This window comes from Echiichthys vipera (genome assembly GCF_963691815.1).
Source record: "Echiichthys vipera genome assembly, chromosome: 8".
Lineage (NCBI taxonomy): Eukaryota > Metazoa > Chordata > Actinopteri > Perciformes > Trachinidae > Echiichthys > Echiichthys vipera.
The window spans coordinates 33,353,931-33,370,127 of NC_139833.1; the positions used below are offsets into that span (position 1 = coordinate 33,353,931).

Sequence of the window (16,197 nt, forward strand, 5' to 3'; positions counted from 1 at the left end):
TATACAAAGAGGTACAGGAAACACAGGCTAAACAAGGTGTGGACTGGACCAAACTAGTCAAAAGTCCGTCTGAGGGAATTAACATGGGCTCAGTATTAACATAGGGCGCACTCACACTGTCCATCCGTACGGTGCCCCGTGCTTTAGGGTACTTGCATGCGCAATGACACCAAGCTTCCTGTCTCCTGGCTATATCCATGTGTTTCCTTACTGTCCATCCTGTTTTCCCTACCCATGTGATCTGTCTAATTCAATACATAACATCCCTCCTTTCCTTGGAACTTAAGATATACCTAAAACTCTTTACTCTACTGTACTGTATAACAGTGGCTACTGTGTTATTTAGCTTTTTATAACACCAGTTTTCCTAAACTTGAAACTAATAATCACCATACAACCTTACAAACTGTCTCTTTTACAATATATATACACAACTATTTCACCATGCATCCCCGCCATGCATACAGTTCACTTTAATACAAACACTAACATGCTCCTGCTGGAGATTCAACCACAACTTCATTTTCTGTTTTACTCACAACTTTTTGTGGTGTTGCTTTGAATGGTGTGGTAAACTTGTCCACTTTGTACTGTTGTTTAACTGTGTCTCCAATGTCCACCTTGAGTATTGAGCTCCTCTTTGTTCATCAGCACATACTGTTGCTTTTCCTTTTTTCTCTGCGTCTATCTCGTACCTCCAGCGCTGCTGTGCTTGATTCGCTGACGTCTGTTAGCTTCCCCCTTATTTTTGGATTAAAGAGAAGTTCAGCAGGGCTTTTTCCTGTGGTGGCATGTTCATTGCTCCTGTACACAGTCACATATTTTCTCAGCTTAAATTTTCAGTCTAATCCCTCCCTTGAGCAATCTTTTTTCTCTTCATCAGTGACGAATTTTGGCGATCAACTTCTTTATTAGCTTGAGTCCATTTTGGAGCTGTCTTTGTGTTGGATTCCATTATTTTCACAGTACTCCCCAAATAAGTAAGATTTGAACTGAGGTCTGTTATCTGATTTACATGTGACAATTAATCCATGTCTGCTGAAGATTGACTCCAGACTGTCAGTGACTTTCTCTGTAGTTGTAGAGGTCAGAATAGCATACTTATACTAGCAACTGTAGTAATGGACTACCACAAGTATTGAGTGATTGGTTGGCAGCGGTCCTAACAGATCTATTACAATATCAGGTAAGGGTGTGGTCCTCAGTGGTTCTGGCGGGCCGGGTCTATAGTTTGACATCCATGACATGCCTTACAATATCTCTCGGCTGCTTTGTCCATGCCAGGCCACCACAACTTGGTTCTGAGGTGTTGGTTCCTACTATCCCTAAGTGTCCTTAGTTAGCTAGTGTGAGTGCTCGTGCCTGTAGATTCTGTGGCAGCACTATACGATTCCTTCTAAGCACTATGTATCCCACTACACACAGTTCATAATATGCAATTGGTGCATATGGTTTACAGTTCTCAAAGTGTCCAGTTGTGATTTCCTTGCAAATCTCCACGTGTCAGTAGCAGAGGCTTCCTCCACTTCTCGTGTAGTAAGTAACCTTAGGTGTAGTGCTCACTGCTACAAATTTCATTTGTGTATCACCTCATGTGCTGTATCCCTCAGCAGCCATGCGAGTGGGTCTGCAATGTTGTCTTTACCAGCTATGTGTACCACTCTGAGTTTATACGGCTAGAGCCTGAGGACCCATATCTCTATGCGTGCACATGGTTTGGAGCGGGGACTGTTTATACTGTTTATAACTAATGATTTATGGTCTGTGACTAGATCAATCTTTTTACCATACACATATGGGTGTAGCCTCTCACAGGCCCACACCAGAGCTAAGGCTATTGCTTTGATTTAACCTCCGTAGCTGTAGTGGGTGCTGACCTGCCTCCACGACTCTCCTGTAGATCAGACCAGTATACACTTATGGCATACGCTTCACTCTGCACTGACGTCTTTCTTCTTCTTCTTCTGGATGACCTACAACCCAGACACCATGACTCTAGCAAATTCGCTATGAAAACTTCTCATCAGCAAAAGAATCAGTTGACTTCTACAATAACACCCTGAGCAGGATCCTGGACCTCCAAGCCCCTGTCATAACAGTCACCTTCGCACACTCAACCCCCTGGTTCACTTAAGAGCTACGGACGATGAAACCACCTGGGCGTGTTCTTGAGCAAAATCTGGACTGACTGTTCACAGAGAGGCCTATAAAGAACACCGAAAGGCCTACTTAAAATCACTTACAAAAGCACAGTCACTATTCTACTCCAACATCATAAAAATCCTGGAAACTCAAAGCAGCTTTTCTCCACCATAAATCATCTACTCAAGCCACAGACCTTTTCACACACAGAGACCATAGTAGAGCATTGCAACAGCTTCATCACATTCTTCACGACAAAAAAATCGACACCAACCGCTCTCGTCTCTCCAGCTCTTCTGCTCTGTCTGTCCCTCCTGCCAACCCACAGCCTGGGACCTTCCATCCTCTGTGCTACTTTGCTGACATCTCTGAGCAAGAGGTTGAGGAAATCATCCGCAGGATGAAACCTTCTACCTGTTCCCTGGACCCTTTTCCCACAACCCTGGTCAAATCAAACATCTGCACTCTAAGTCCTCTGATTACTAAAGTCATCAACCTCTCACTCCAGGCTGGTTATTTTCCTTCTGCTCTCAAATCTGCTGTCATGAGACCCCTGCTCAAGAAACCCACCCTAGACCCAGAAGGTCCTCACTAACTACAGGACCATTTCCAACCTCCCATTCCTGTGAAAAGTGCTGAAAAAAATAGAAAGTTTCAAGACCACCTCAAGACCATCTCCCAGTCCAGTTTCCGGTCAGCCCATAACAGCGAAACAGTTCTGGTCAGAGTTACAAATGACCTGCTGATGGCGGCTGACACTGGCTCTCTATCACTACTCATCCTCCTGGATCTGTCTGTGGCTTTTGACACGGTTGACCACAACATCCTCCTTCAACGCCTCCACCACACCATCCGGCTCTCTGTCTTCACCCTGAGCTGGTTCCAGTCCTACTTGTCTGGAAGAACTGAGTATGTCCCCCTGGGAGTTGCCAAATCAAAGACACACACTGTCACCTGTGGTGTCCCTCAAGGGTCGGTTCTCGGCCCCACCCTGTTTACCTTCTACATTCTTCCCCTTGGCCACATCATCAGTCAGCATGGAGTGGCATTCCATTGCTACGCTGATGACACACAACTAAACATAAAAAGCGGCCCATTCTCATCTGCAGAGTCACTATCATCATTGCCAGCATCATCATCATCATCTTCATCGTCATCACTGAGTACCTGCCTTGAGGAGATAAAGGCGTGGATGACAAACAACATTCTTCAGCTCAATACCTCCAAGCCGAAGCCATTTTAGTTGGCACACCACACCAGGTCCGGTCATCTCCCATAACACACATCACCTTCTCTGGTCAAAACATGCCCCGGTCATCTACAGTCACCAACCTGGGGGTAAGATTCGACCCTCACATCCAACATCTCTGCAAGACCTGCTTCTACCACCTCAGGAACATTGCCAAACTCCGTCCCACACGGTTCACGCCTTTGTCTCCTCAAGGCTGGACTACTGCAACGCACTCCTCATCTGGACTCTCAACAAAGGCCTACAAAAACTGCTTTACATCCAGAACAGTGCTCCAGGATGAGTCTTTCCATGGTCTTCAAGTGGTGGGACCTCAGGGCCATCGGTCTGTAGTCCTGAGGGCCACTGGGACGCGCCGTCTTTGGCACAGGCACGAGGCAGGACAGCACAGAGACCCGCTGGAGGTGCAAGCTCAGGCTGAAGACTTGCCTCTGTAATCCAAACAGCTGTGGGGCACAGGCTTTAAGCACTCTGGGAAAAACACCATAGGGGCCTGCAGCTTTGCCGGAGTGGAGTCTTGTCATATATATCTGATATATTTGACTAAGAGTTTATTGTTTACTGTTTATTGCTTTATATATATATATATATATATATATATATATATATATACTTTCTGTTTTTATTTAGCTAAGAGTTTATTGTTTACTGTTTTGTAAGCTGCTGGAAATTCAATTTCCTTGCGGGAGTTCATCCCAAAGGATCAATAAAGAGAAGTCTAAGTCTAATGCATCCCTTGGAGAGTCTGTCACCCCCTCTGTAATATGAACTCAATCACAAACAATTGTTCTTTTGCATTTTTTTACAGTACTTTTCACATTATTACAGTCCTTTTGTATATATTACTATTGTAAATTTGATATTTTATATATATATATATAAACGTATATATATATTGTTTTATATTTCTGTTTTTCTAAATATATAGCATATTGTATGTATATGTGGTTATACAGTATGTATTGTATATTATGTTGTTAATAGGTTAACAAGTATAGCTGGAGTTTGCAACGGAATTCATTTCCCCCTGGGATTATGAAAGTATTTCTGATTCTGATTGAGAGATCTGATGTTTAAAAGTCCACATTTTATGGTCCACAGAGAAAATGTGTTGTCGTCACTTTTCAGCACAGCAGGTTTCATTGAGGGATTTATAGATATCATCTAGCCAATGTACAAATGCACGTATTTATGACTTATCCTCTTCTTTCTACGTGTCGTTCCCCTGCCCATCTGTAACTTTCTCCATCCAGCTCTAGGAACATCCTGGATGACTTCAGGGAGGCCTACTATTGGCTGAGGCAGAACACAGACGAGCATGCCAGAGTGATGTCCTGGTGGGACTACGGCTACCAGATAGCAGGCATGGCAAACAGAACGACGCTCGTAGACAACAACACATGGAACAACAGTCACATAGCACTGGTGAGAGCTGCTGTCCCCTCAACACTATTGATTACACAACAGCTTTAATAAAATAAATCTTTGATTAAAGCTGTATTCCAATTTTACACATGTGGATCCATTTACTAGTTATGTTGAGTACTACACAGCCTGTGAAAACTGTTGCATAATGTCTTCTCTGGCTCTTCTCTGGGTTTTTAATGTGTGTCTAAGGGATGTCTCAGCTTGAGCTTAGAGATTATAATTGTTATTAAAGTAAAAACGAATAAAGCTTCATTAAGCATTAACCCAGACCAACGATTCGCAACGCAACAAAACGGTTTTAGAACGTTGCAGGACAAAGCTGCATGGGTGTGAACTGACCCGTCTCCTTAAACCGGCTGATGTTGTCGTCAGTGATTCAACTTGTCAAATCTCCAGCGGCTGGTTTTAGACACCACCTGTTTCAACAGCCAATTAAGTCTGAGCAAAGTCCACTGGTCAAGTCACTGACAAACTGTCGACTGGTTGAAAGTCTGTTTTGGACGAGTGTGTGAGAGAGAGGGAGGAAAAAGTGATGGAGAGGGAGAGAGAAAGAGAGAGGGTCGAGTGAGCAATACAATGAATGAGAGCCAGCGCAGTACAAAGCAGTGAATCAGGGAAATATAGCTCCCCAATCTATAGAAATGCAGCTGTAGAAAGTATCTCACTGTCTCTGTCCTCATTTATATTTTATGATGATACAAATCATATCCAGCTACGAAAAAAAGCCTGAAAAGTCAGAGGTTAGAACAGAAGTACATAGAGGCGTTGCTATGGAGACGATACGTCGCCTCCCCTCGTCTCCTTGGGCAGGTTTCAGAACATTGCAGACCTGCACGATGCAATTAGCTGCAAGTTTCAAGTTTCTCGGGTCATTGCAAATCTTTGGTCTGAACTGACCTTTTGTTGTATTTGTTGAGTCCGCTAGATGGAGCTCTTGGTTTAAAGGGCTCATTGAATGGTGATTCAGTGTGTTTTCAACCCTTTGTTGAACAGAGAGCTCTATATAGTGGAAAACAATGAAAATGCTTCATGAAGCTTCATCTGGACATCCCTAGTAAAAACATGCTACAAACCTGTTAGCCAACAGTTGTTTATTTACACATTAAGCAGTTACAGAATAACATGATCATATATATTGAGTCGTGTTTGTGTCTACCTGATGAAAGTCTGTCCAATATTCACTGTCTTTTAGCTTTGGTTTTGGCCTTTACCAACTCCACTATGTTCACCAGCTAGTCTCTAACTGTGTCTTGTTTGCTGCCGAGCTAGAGTACGATAGAGTACAGTAGGTTTGAAAAGATGATTTTGCTGAAAACGACCTTATGAGAGCGCTGAGAATAAACCAGAACTGGACAGCTAAATGACACAGTGGGGCTGGCCCATAGAGGGCATCGCCCCTCCTGCTCTACATCGAAAATAATTTTTTATTGATTTTATTTATTCATTATTGTCACCCTTTGGTTGCAATTGTGTGGTCAATAAGTAGCGTATAATGCATTTTCTGCAATAAAATTAACTAAAAACAACAACTGAATCATATTTAATTATTATATTTATCTTATCTTTGGCCTCTGCCGTACAACGGTGCATTAAGTATGAAAAGAGATACAGGCTCATGGGAGGGGGTTAATATTTCAAGAAAAAAAGTTGCAAGTTTTTATATAAAAAGCTGGAAAATAGTGTTTTGTTTTACACCTCCAGTGTTTTGTTTTACACTCCCTGTTGAAGTAAATCGCTTCGGGATCAACACAGACGCTGCTGCATGACCTGCAGGCTCCTATGTCTGCAGCAAACTGAAAAATACTGTGTTTGAAGCCTGTGAATGTTGTCATTCGTCCAGGTCATCGTTATCCTCAAAGCAATTTCAGTCAAAAACAACTGGACTGGTTGTTTGTCTAGGAAGACGTTTCACCTCTCATCCAAGAGGCTTCATCAGTTCATGTACGCATCTGACCAGGCTGGGACTGGTCCAACTAACTGGTGTGAGATCCAGGTATTTAACCTCTCACAAGGCCGATGATGTCACTGACACCCTTTGTGCTCCAAGTGCCCACGCCCGTCGTTAGAGTGACTGTCGTTGGTGGGCAGTTGGTTTTGACTTCGTTAGTGCTCCATTGAGTCTGAACGACAGTCGTTGGGGTCACACAGGGCCATGTGTGAACAGTTGTCCTTGGAGGTTAGATTGTTGAATCTCCTGGGAAGGGCTAAAAGGGCAGCATTGTAAATTGGAGATAAGTGGTGTCTCAGACCTCCTCCTCTGTTTAGCGATGGTTTCCCCACTTTTACATAAATGGCTTCTTTTTCTCCTCTTTCAAACCATCTGTCCTCTCTGTCCAAGATTTGGACATTGCTGTCGTCAAAGGAGTGGGCTTTCTCCATGAGGTGTAAGTGGACAGCAGAGTCCAGGCCTGAGGAGTTAGCTCTCCTGTGTTGGGCCATGCGTTTATGCAGTGGTTGTTTTGTTTCTCCAATGTAAAGATGTGCGCACTTGGAGCACAAAGGGTGTCAGTGACATCATCGGCCTTGTGAGAGGTTAAATACCTGGATCTCACACCAGTTAGTTGGACCAGTCCCAGCCTGGTCAGATGCGTACATGAACTGATGAAGCCTCTTGGGTGAGAGGTGAAACGTCTTCCTAGACAAACAACCAGTCCAGTTGTTTTTGACTGAAATTGCTTTGAGGATACTGTGTTTGAAGTTTAGAATGAATGAAGGACGCTACAAGGTCCGATGACGTCATAAGCCACCTTTGGAATAATAGTGGTGTTAAAGTTTTATTGCACTTATAACCTTATAAGCACCACAATGCAGTCTCTCATCCACAAAAACAGTACGCTACTCTGCAGATAGTGAAATATTGAAAAAAGTTAAGATGAGAGCTGTCTGTATCTGTTCTAATTTTTTTTCTGAGGTTACCACAATTCTTTGGCTCAGTGCTATAAAGGAGCTCCTGGCTGAAACAAACCAGCACCTGTCATACATGATGTCATCGGACCTTGTAGCTTTAATTTTTGTAAACTTCAAAAAAGTATTTTTAAAATAAATTTTCTTATAGATTTGCCACTTTGTTTTCATAAATTAGTGACTAATTCTCAAACTATTACCCCCCTCTCCTGGGTCCATAATTTTATTTATTTTTTCATACTCATTCTCAGACGCAATTGCATCGGTTCCACATACACACTCAATAAGAGGTTGCGCACGCAGCTTGCTTAGCTCTATGGACGAATACCAAGCCCCAACCACAGAGACTTCCTGGTTGATCCAATCAGGAAGCTCCAAAAATGTCAGTTCTCTGAGTGTCCACTAGGGGCATGTTTCATAATAGAGCAGTTTCTCATTGACCCCCATGTTAAACAGGCCATTTTCACAGCATAATTAAACCTATTTGGTTGCATAATTAAACCTATATGGTTGCTATGGCACCGTACTAGGTGTCAGCCTGTAACAGCAGCACCCGTGGGTTTTTATGTTTTTAAAAAGTTTTTGTTGTGTTTGTGTTCTGGTTTTTGCTGAACTTTTGGCAACTCTTCTCTGGAGACTAGGAGAGGACGAACACCTTTCTTTTTTTTCTTTTTTGAACTTTTACAGCACTTTTTGTGATGTTTTTGCTAACCCTAGCGACGGAGGGTCAGGAGCGCATCACTGAGCGCATTGTTCACACACACGACCAGCTGATTGCGCTGTGTGAACCTGTACTGCTGCCTGGAGCCAGACCTGAGGTCCTGAAGGAGCTGCGGAGGAGACGCCGTGGCTGCAGAGCTTGAGTGAAACGGAGGGTGAAGAGGAGGAGACACAGACCGGCTGTACCGGCGATCGTCATGGGAAACGTGAGGTCTCTGGGGAACAAGACGGACGAGCCCACCGCGCTGATAAAGGCTCAGAGGGAATATCGTGAGTGCAGTGTGTTGTGTTTCACCGAGACATGGCTTCACTCACACATCCCGGACCACAGCGTGGCGATTCCCAGCTTCAGCACTGTTAGGACAGGGACGTGACTAGCAGCGGAAAGAAAAAGGAGGAGGGATTGCACTGTACGTGAGTGAGAGGTGGTGTAATCCCGGACATGTTCACGTGAAGAAACGTCTCTGTACCCCGGACATTAAACTGTTGACTGTGGGGATGAGGCCTTATTATTTGCCCTAGGAATTCACGTCTGCCATCATTATCGTGGTGTACGTTCCTCCTTCAGCTGATGCAGCGCTGGCCTGTGACATCATCCACTTCGCTGTTGCCCAGATACAGACACTGCATCCTAACACATTTACTGTCATCACTGCTGAATTTTAATCACGTCGCACTGGATAAAACCCTTCCAACAATTCACCAGTATGTTGACTGCCCCACCAGAGACTGTAACACACTGGATCTGTTGTATGCACATGCTAAGGATGCATACAGTCCCACAGTCCTCCCCCCTCTTGGAAGATCTGACCACAACCTTGTTCTGCTGATCCCTAAGTATATTCCCCTTGATCCTGAAGACATGTGCCAGCCAGCTGTCTCCTGTCCTACAACACCTCTACAACCTGAGCCTTGGTCAGGAGAGAATACCAGTGCTTTGGAAGACTTCCTGCCTGGTTCCTTTTCCAAAGAAGTCGACACCATCAGACCTCAATGACTATTGACCAGTGGCCCTCACATCTTACGTCATGAAGGTGCTGGAGAGACTGGTTTTTGTCAACCTGAGGCCGCAGGTGAGAGCCCTGCTAGACCCTCTGCAATTTGCTTACCAGCCCCACTTGGGAGTTGATGACTCTGTCATCTACCTGCTGCAACGAGCCCATTTGCACCTGGATGGTGGAGAAGGTACTGTGAGAATCACATTCTTTGATTTCTCTAGTGCTTTTAACACCATTCAACCACTGCTGCTGGGGGAGAAGCTGAAGGTGATGGGAGTAGATGACACAATGATCTCCTGGATTACTGACTACCTGACAGGCAGGCCACAGTTTGTCCGTATGGGCAATGTTCTGTCTGATGTGGTGGTTAGTGGTACCGGAGCTCCACAGGGGACTGTACTGTATCCTTTCCTGTTCACCTTATACACCACTGACTTTCAGTACAACACTGGGTCGTGTCACCTGCAAAAGTTTTCTGACGACTCAGCTGTTGTTGGGTGTATAAGTGAGGGACAGGAGGAGGAGTACAGGGCACTGGTAGACAACTTTGTGAAATGGACTGGACAGAATCACCTGCGGCTGAACATCAGCAAGACCAGAGAGATGGTGATAGATTTCAGGAAGAAGAGGAAGGCGGCTTTCTAACCTGTGCATTCTGGGAAAGGATGTGGAGGCGGTGGAGGATTACAAGTACCTGGGTGTTTCCATCAACCACAGACTGGACTGGAGATCTAACACTGAAGCTGTTTACAAGAAGGGGATGAGCAGACTTTACTTCCTGAGGAAGCTGAGATCCTTCAACATGTGCAGCAAGATGTTGGAGATCTTTAATCAGTCTGTGGTGGCCAGTGTACTTTTCTTTGCTGTGGTTTGTTGGGGAAGCATCATTGGAGCCAGCGACACCAACAGACTCAACAAACTGATCAGGAAGGCTGGCTCTGTGATTGGCTGCAAACAGGACACTCTGGAGGCTATGGTGGAGAGGAGGACACTGAATAAACTGTTATTCATCATGGATAATCCTCTCCACCCTCTCCAACTCACACTGGTCAGACAGCGGAGCACCTTCTCCAGAAGGCTGCTTCAGCTTCGCTGTTGTAGCAACAGATTCAGGAAATCTTTCCTGCCACAATCCATCACTGTATATAATCACTCTCTCACCTCTGCCTGACAGAGAACTGTTTTGTTGTATATATTATTATTGTTATAGTATATTTTGCATATTTTTTTGTATATATTATTATTGTTTGTTTATAGCACACTGTACACTGTATATATACACTATGTATATATTGGATTCTATTTATGTTATGTACAAAGTGTTTATTTTGCTGACCCACAAAATAATTTCCCAGTCTGGGATCATTAAAGTAATTCTATTCTATTCTATTTAAGGCTTGGTACAAATGACCAAATGTTTAGGCCATATCCTCCATGACAACACTGAGGGGGGGTGAATTGTTTTGTACCAGGCTAGTTTTTATTTTATTTTATATATTAAAGTTTATGAATAATTAGGGGCATGGCCTCTTGAGTGACCGCTCGCCTCTGGCCCTCGCTTCTCCTCAGAGGTAATGGTCAGCCAGATGGATGCATCTCCCTCCCCCCAACGTCACATACATGTCCTTTTTTGGTCAGAGGAAATGAGTCAATGTCTGACAAGATGGCGCCTCCCAAGATTGGAACAAGGGACCTTGACAAAAATGTCTTTGGTGAATACATGGGACCTCGGTACCACTCCCCGAGTCACGCCCGTTGTGTTTCTGATGGTGACCGAAACGATAGTTGTAGTGGGAGGGACCACAACATGGAGCCGACTGGTGTTCTTCACTGTCAAATTTCTCAAACTTAATCAGATAAACAACTTGGACTGCATCAGCGGGATGTTGCAGTTGTCAGGACAACCAGTGAGAGAGGAAAAGAATACGATTGAGGGTTTAACAAGAGGTTTGTAAAAACTTGACAGCTAACTGTTGTGATGCTCAGAAATTATCCGGCTTTACTTTCCACCTTTTCCAAATCAAACTAACAGATAAAGTCTGGATAATACTGGAGCAAGTGACCTAAAGCACCTTTTTGAAAAATATAGATTGATAGATATTTGAGAAGAAAAGAAAATCCTCATTGAAAATTCAGTAAAGTTTTTGCAAAATGAAATATGGAAACATTTAAAAGAAAACAAAGTATGTTTAGTTATGTTCACTTCAGTAACAACGACGTGTTTATCCTTATCTTAAAAGTATGGTTTTGAGGTTATTGATAGGGACAATATAAACTGTGTCTGTGTACCTTATAGTGACACAAAATCTTCTCACTGTTTCTGAACACAACAGGTTGAATATCTTATTTTTTACATTAATATACGTTATAGCCAGTTTCAATATAACTTGGCTATAATGATTTTGTTTCCTACTACTGACTTTTTTGCCTCCAGGGCATTTCTCCATGGTTACATAATATAACAGCTCCTAGTTGAGCTATGTGGAACTACACTGCACTCTACCCCGATAAAGGTAGGATCTCAAAAACCTGATGGTGGACACTGGATGGGCGTACTCTGTGTGTATTTAATGGCACTCCTAATGAATTAGTGCTACATATTCAGCCTATATATATATACCTGACTTTGCATCACCAATGGGGAAAGCTCCGAGATAACCCCATCACGATGATGCTATCAGGGTTATTCTCTCACACTTGACAAAGTTCCTTCAAAGCTCTACTGTTTTCAGTGCCCCTTCCCTATCCATGGAGTTTCCTACGGTAGTTCTATTGAATGGAAATTAATGAACTGCTGTATCTTTGTTCCCTCAGGTGGGCAAAGCCATGTCATCCAATGAGACTGCAGCCTATGAAATAATGAGGTCACTGGATGTTGACTACGTCCTGATCATCTTTGGCGGGGTGATTGGCTACTCGGGCGATGACATCAACAAGTTTCTGTGGATGGTGCGCATCGCAGAGGGGGAGCACCCCAGGGACATCAGGGTAGGAGAGGTTACACACACTCAGTAGCATTAGTGGGTAGCTTTTGTCACCAGAGACATGAGAGAAGGTGAGCCCACTGCAGTAGTTCCACCCTTAGTGCAGAGATGATGGATGCATGCTTAGGGGAATTCATATGAATGTTTGATGTGCCTCCTGAGGGAAATCAAATTAAATCATACCCTGGAAATCTAGACCCTCCACCAGCAAATTTCAGTTAGCTCTGCCCTTGGCTCTGGCCACTCTCTGGGAGCTCATTAACTATGTCAGAAAATCCAGAATCACCAGTCAAATCATGCTGTGTGTTATGGGCTGGCGTACCTGATGATGACAGTCATGTTCTGTCGTAGCAGCCCCTTTGATAGCTCAGTTGGAAGAGCACAGGACTGTAGAGCAAACAACAAAGATGGCTGTGGGGGATGAACAGCGGTTGTTGGAAACGGCTTTGGCCTCAACTCTGGTGGCTAAACGTAGATACGTCACCTTGTTCATTGCTCTGATTGGTCATAGTGTATATCCAATTGCGTGCAGTGGTATTTTGAACTGCCGCCCGCTGAGTTGGGAAGGTCTGTTGATCGTTCCCAGACCCTACGTCTGGATAGATGTGGGTCTGGATTTCCAGGCTAATGAAATCATGGATCAAAGCATGTGAGTTCACTTTTTCTTTCTCCATCTGTCTCTCTATCTCACCTCTCAACCCAGGAAAGTGACTACTTTACCCCGCAGGGAGAGTTTAGAGTGGACAAAGCTGGTTCCTCTACCCTACTCAACTGCCTTATGTACAAAATGTCCTACTACCGCTTTGGAGAAATGCAGGTACCAATATTCATTCTGCACAACATGTACCCCTCCTCCACTGAGAAAGTATCTGTATCGTAGGTTATACTGACAAAACTGACAAAAGAATTGATGGCATGAGTAACATTAAGCTTGACAAAATAGTTTCAAATGGACAAATAGAATTCAGACTTAAACAACTTCATCTCTTTTAATTTCTGTACAGTTGGACTTCCGGACGCCACCAGGCTTTGACAGAACACGCAACGCTGAGATCGGCAACAAGGACATAAAGCTGAATCACCTGGAGGAAGCCTTCACCTCAGAGCACTGGTTGGTCAGGATTTATAAGGTCAAAAAGCTGGAGAACAGAGACCGCATAGAGCACAAGCTGCGAGACACTGACACCATTAAGCAGAAGTACACCTCCAAAAAGGTAAGCTGGATCCTCCTTGACCACTGGAGTGAGTCTTGTCCACAGTAGGCAGAAAGTAGTTTTATGGTAGGGTTAGGGCAGGCTCGTCACTTTTCTTTACAAATACATGAGCAAAATAAAGGCTGTATTATCAGTTTTATATATGTATGTATGTATATATATATATATATATATAGGTTTTATCATATATATATATATATATTTGATTAATTTAGGTACATGCTGTAATTATTATTGTATATATTTTGTGGCTGGCTAAACCTATACATATAATGGTGTATAATAGAGGTCAGTAGGAGAAAAAACACAGAAAATGAAGCCGTTATGTAAGTTACAGATATTTTTGTTGCATAGACATAAAGAGTCTTACAGTCTGACTTTTGATCTAATTGAAAAAGTTTGTCCTTGTCATGTAGCACGTGTATTTGTGTTCTGAAGCTGCAGTGGTTACTGAAGAGTTTTAGAGCCAGGCTTGATTTTGAACCTAGAATGATATGATTCCCTCTGCAGACAGCCAAGAGGAAGCGTGGCTACATCAAGAACAAGCTTCTCCTCAAGAAGGGCAAGAAACAGACCAAGAAATCTTTATAGAAAGTCCTCCACCCACAGGCACATTGTTGATGGGAGAGAAACAAACACAAAACTTTCAACAAAAACATGCAGCAACAGTAAATCACCAATCAACAACAGAGCTTTTCCAGACCCCCGTCATCCCTCACCTGGAGGTCCAGGCTGGAAATGTAATCATCACCTTAGAGAATGTGTGGAAGCCCAGCTGACCTTTGAACCTAATAAGCAGGGTCCAGGAGATGTTGGCTAGTCCCAGATCCACCCTACACCGGTTCTAACGTGAGGAGCTGAGAACTTTGACCTGCTTTTCTTTTTCTACTTGAATGTGATGGGAGAGAGCAAGATAGATTAGCTGTCCTTAACACAGGGACTCAGTGTGGGACTGCTCTATGCACTGCATCATTCAGAGGAGAGGAGGGAAATCCACCACACCTAGCTTTTTTCCAACTACTGTAAAGCCCAAGTAGCCACGCCCTTACCCCGCCCCTGATTTTAATGATCCCTCTGGCTGCATGTTTACTAAACCGTCTGCTTTGGACTGAGAAAGATTGAGTGCCATGGAATGTGAGGTTAACTGCAAATCATTTGGGAGTCAATGCCACTGGAAAGTACTTTCCATTTGTTGCTAGTAGCATATGGTAACAAGGGATGTGTGTCATGTCTGCCGGTGTGATCATTAAAGCTCAGCTCAGACACTTCAGCTGTCGGTGCCCAGGAGCATTTGAACACACTCTTCAGTTGGTGTCTCCACACACCTCGCTGTCAGCAGGGCTGTCACTCTGTCGTGAGTCCACCGCTGTATCTGATCTCCGGTCAGATCTTCCACTGCACTCTGATAGATGTCCCCCCACCCTCATTTAGAAAAAGGTCTCTGAGCTGACGAGCCTTTCACAGGATTAAAAACATTACACTCTAGTGCTTCTTTCTAATTGGCTGAGTTTCCACATTTTTTTCATTTTGACCTTTATAGTTCTGTCATGCAACCAGTGACATAACATTTCTTCCAACATGTGAAACATTGTGATTTGAGTGTCATTTGATCCCCCTGTGATATAAAATGTTCCCTACAATTGAAAACTCTTTATTTTTGAAGATAAGAAAACCATCCACTCTGCTTAAGCTGACTTTGATTTTGTTGTGAGGTTTTGTCAGAACACCAACTTAAGCCAGCCCAGGTGAAGAGCACAACATTGGCCTTAATAGAAATAAATGGCATATTTCCCAAAGTTCAGCAGTCACTGAGTGTATTTATGACATGGACGATGGAGGCTGCGGTGACTGAAGGCCATGTCCCAACAAGCAAAGCAAGAATTCTGTCCAGTTTGGATTTTCTAAGTCAAGGTTTCTTCCATTAATTGTAATGATCTGGATGCTGGTGTGAGAATAAAACATGCCTTTTTGAATAAATAGGTTGAAATAACACTCTTGTTTTTATTTCCATTGGCTCACACAGCTGGTTAGGTTAAAATGGACTTACTGTATATTCAAAATGCATCTTTCAGTTCCAGTTAAGTTAGCCTCGTGATCCTTTAAGGTCTGCAGTGCCTCATTCACTCCTTGTGTGCAACTGATGTGTATGTCATGTTATTGCGACCCAAGTTACTACTTTAGAAAGAAAAGCTGATTTGCTTTCTCAAGTGTGATCCCACTCTTGTGTTTGCACAGTAAAGATGGAGTTCCAGCTGGTTGGCTTAGCATAAAGACTGGAAAGTGGGAAACGGCCTTGCTCTGACCAAAGGGAATTAAAACGATCTCTGACCAACCAGGGATGAAAGTGGCAGAAGCAGCTTGAGAATAGAACAAAGACTTGATCTGCAGTAGATGAAGTTAGGCCGTTCTCTCATGTGGCTCTCAGGACATTAACAATTCAGTCAGTTTCCTCTCGACCAGTCACTGTAAAGTCAGTACGACCTGAACAAGCTACAGTACAGCACAACTGTGCCGGCCCAAAAAGGGTCCAACACAGCATGTTGTACAGTATATTTAAT

The 16,197-nt window shown here is 43.6% G+C and overlaps 1 protein-coding gene across 1 annotated transcript in view; it reads left to right on the top strand.

Annotated features, from left to right (window-relative positions):
• The window catches only part of LOC310950731 (dolichyl-diphosphooligosaccharide--protein glycosyltransferase subunit STT3B-like), an 81,173-nt gene extending 65,447 nt beyond the window's left edge, over positions 1-15,726 (top strand). Inside the window, exons 12-16 of the mRNA XM_083918690.1 lie at positions 4,645-4,816; positions 12,256-12,429; positions 13,129-13,242; positions 13,430-13,639; positions 14,150-15,726. Of these exons, the coding sequence (XP_083774816.1) occupies positions 4,645-4,816; positions 12,256-12,429; positions 13,129-13,242; positions 13,430-13,639; positions 14,150-14,230 (751 nt within the window). The 3' untranslated portion in view covers positions 14,231-15,726. The remainder of the gene's footprint in view (positions 1-4,644; positions 4,817-12,255; positions 12,430-13,128; positions 13,243-13,429; positions 13,640-14,149) is intronic.
• The last annotated feature ends 471 nt before the right edge of the window (positions 15,727-16,197 follow it).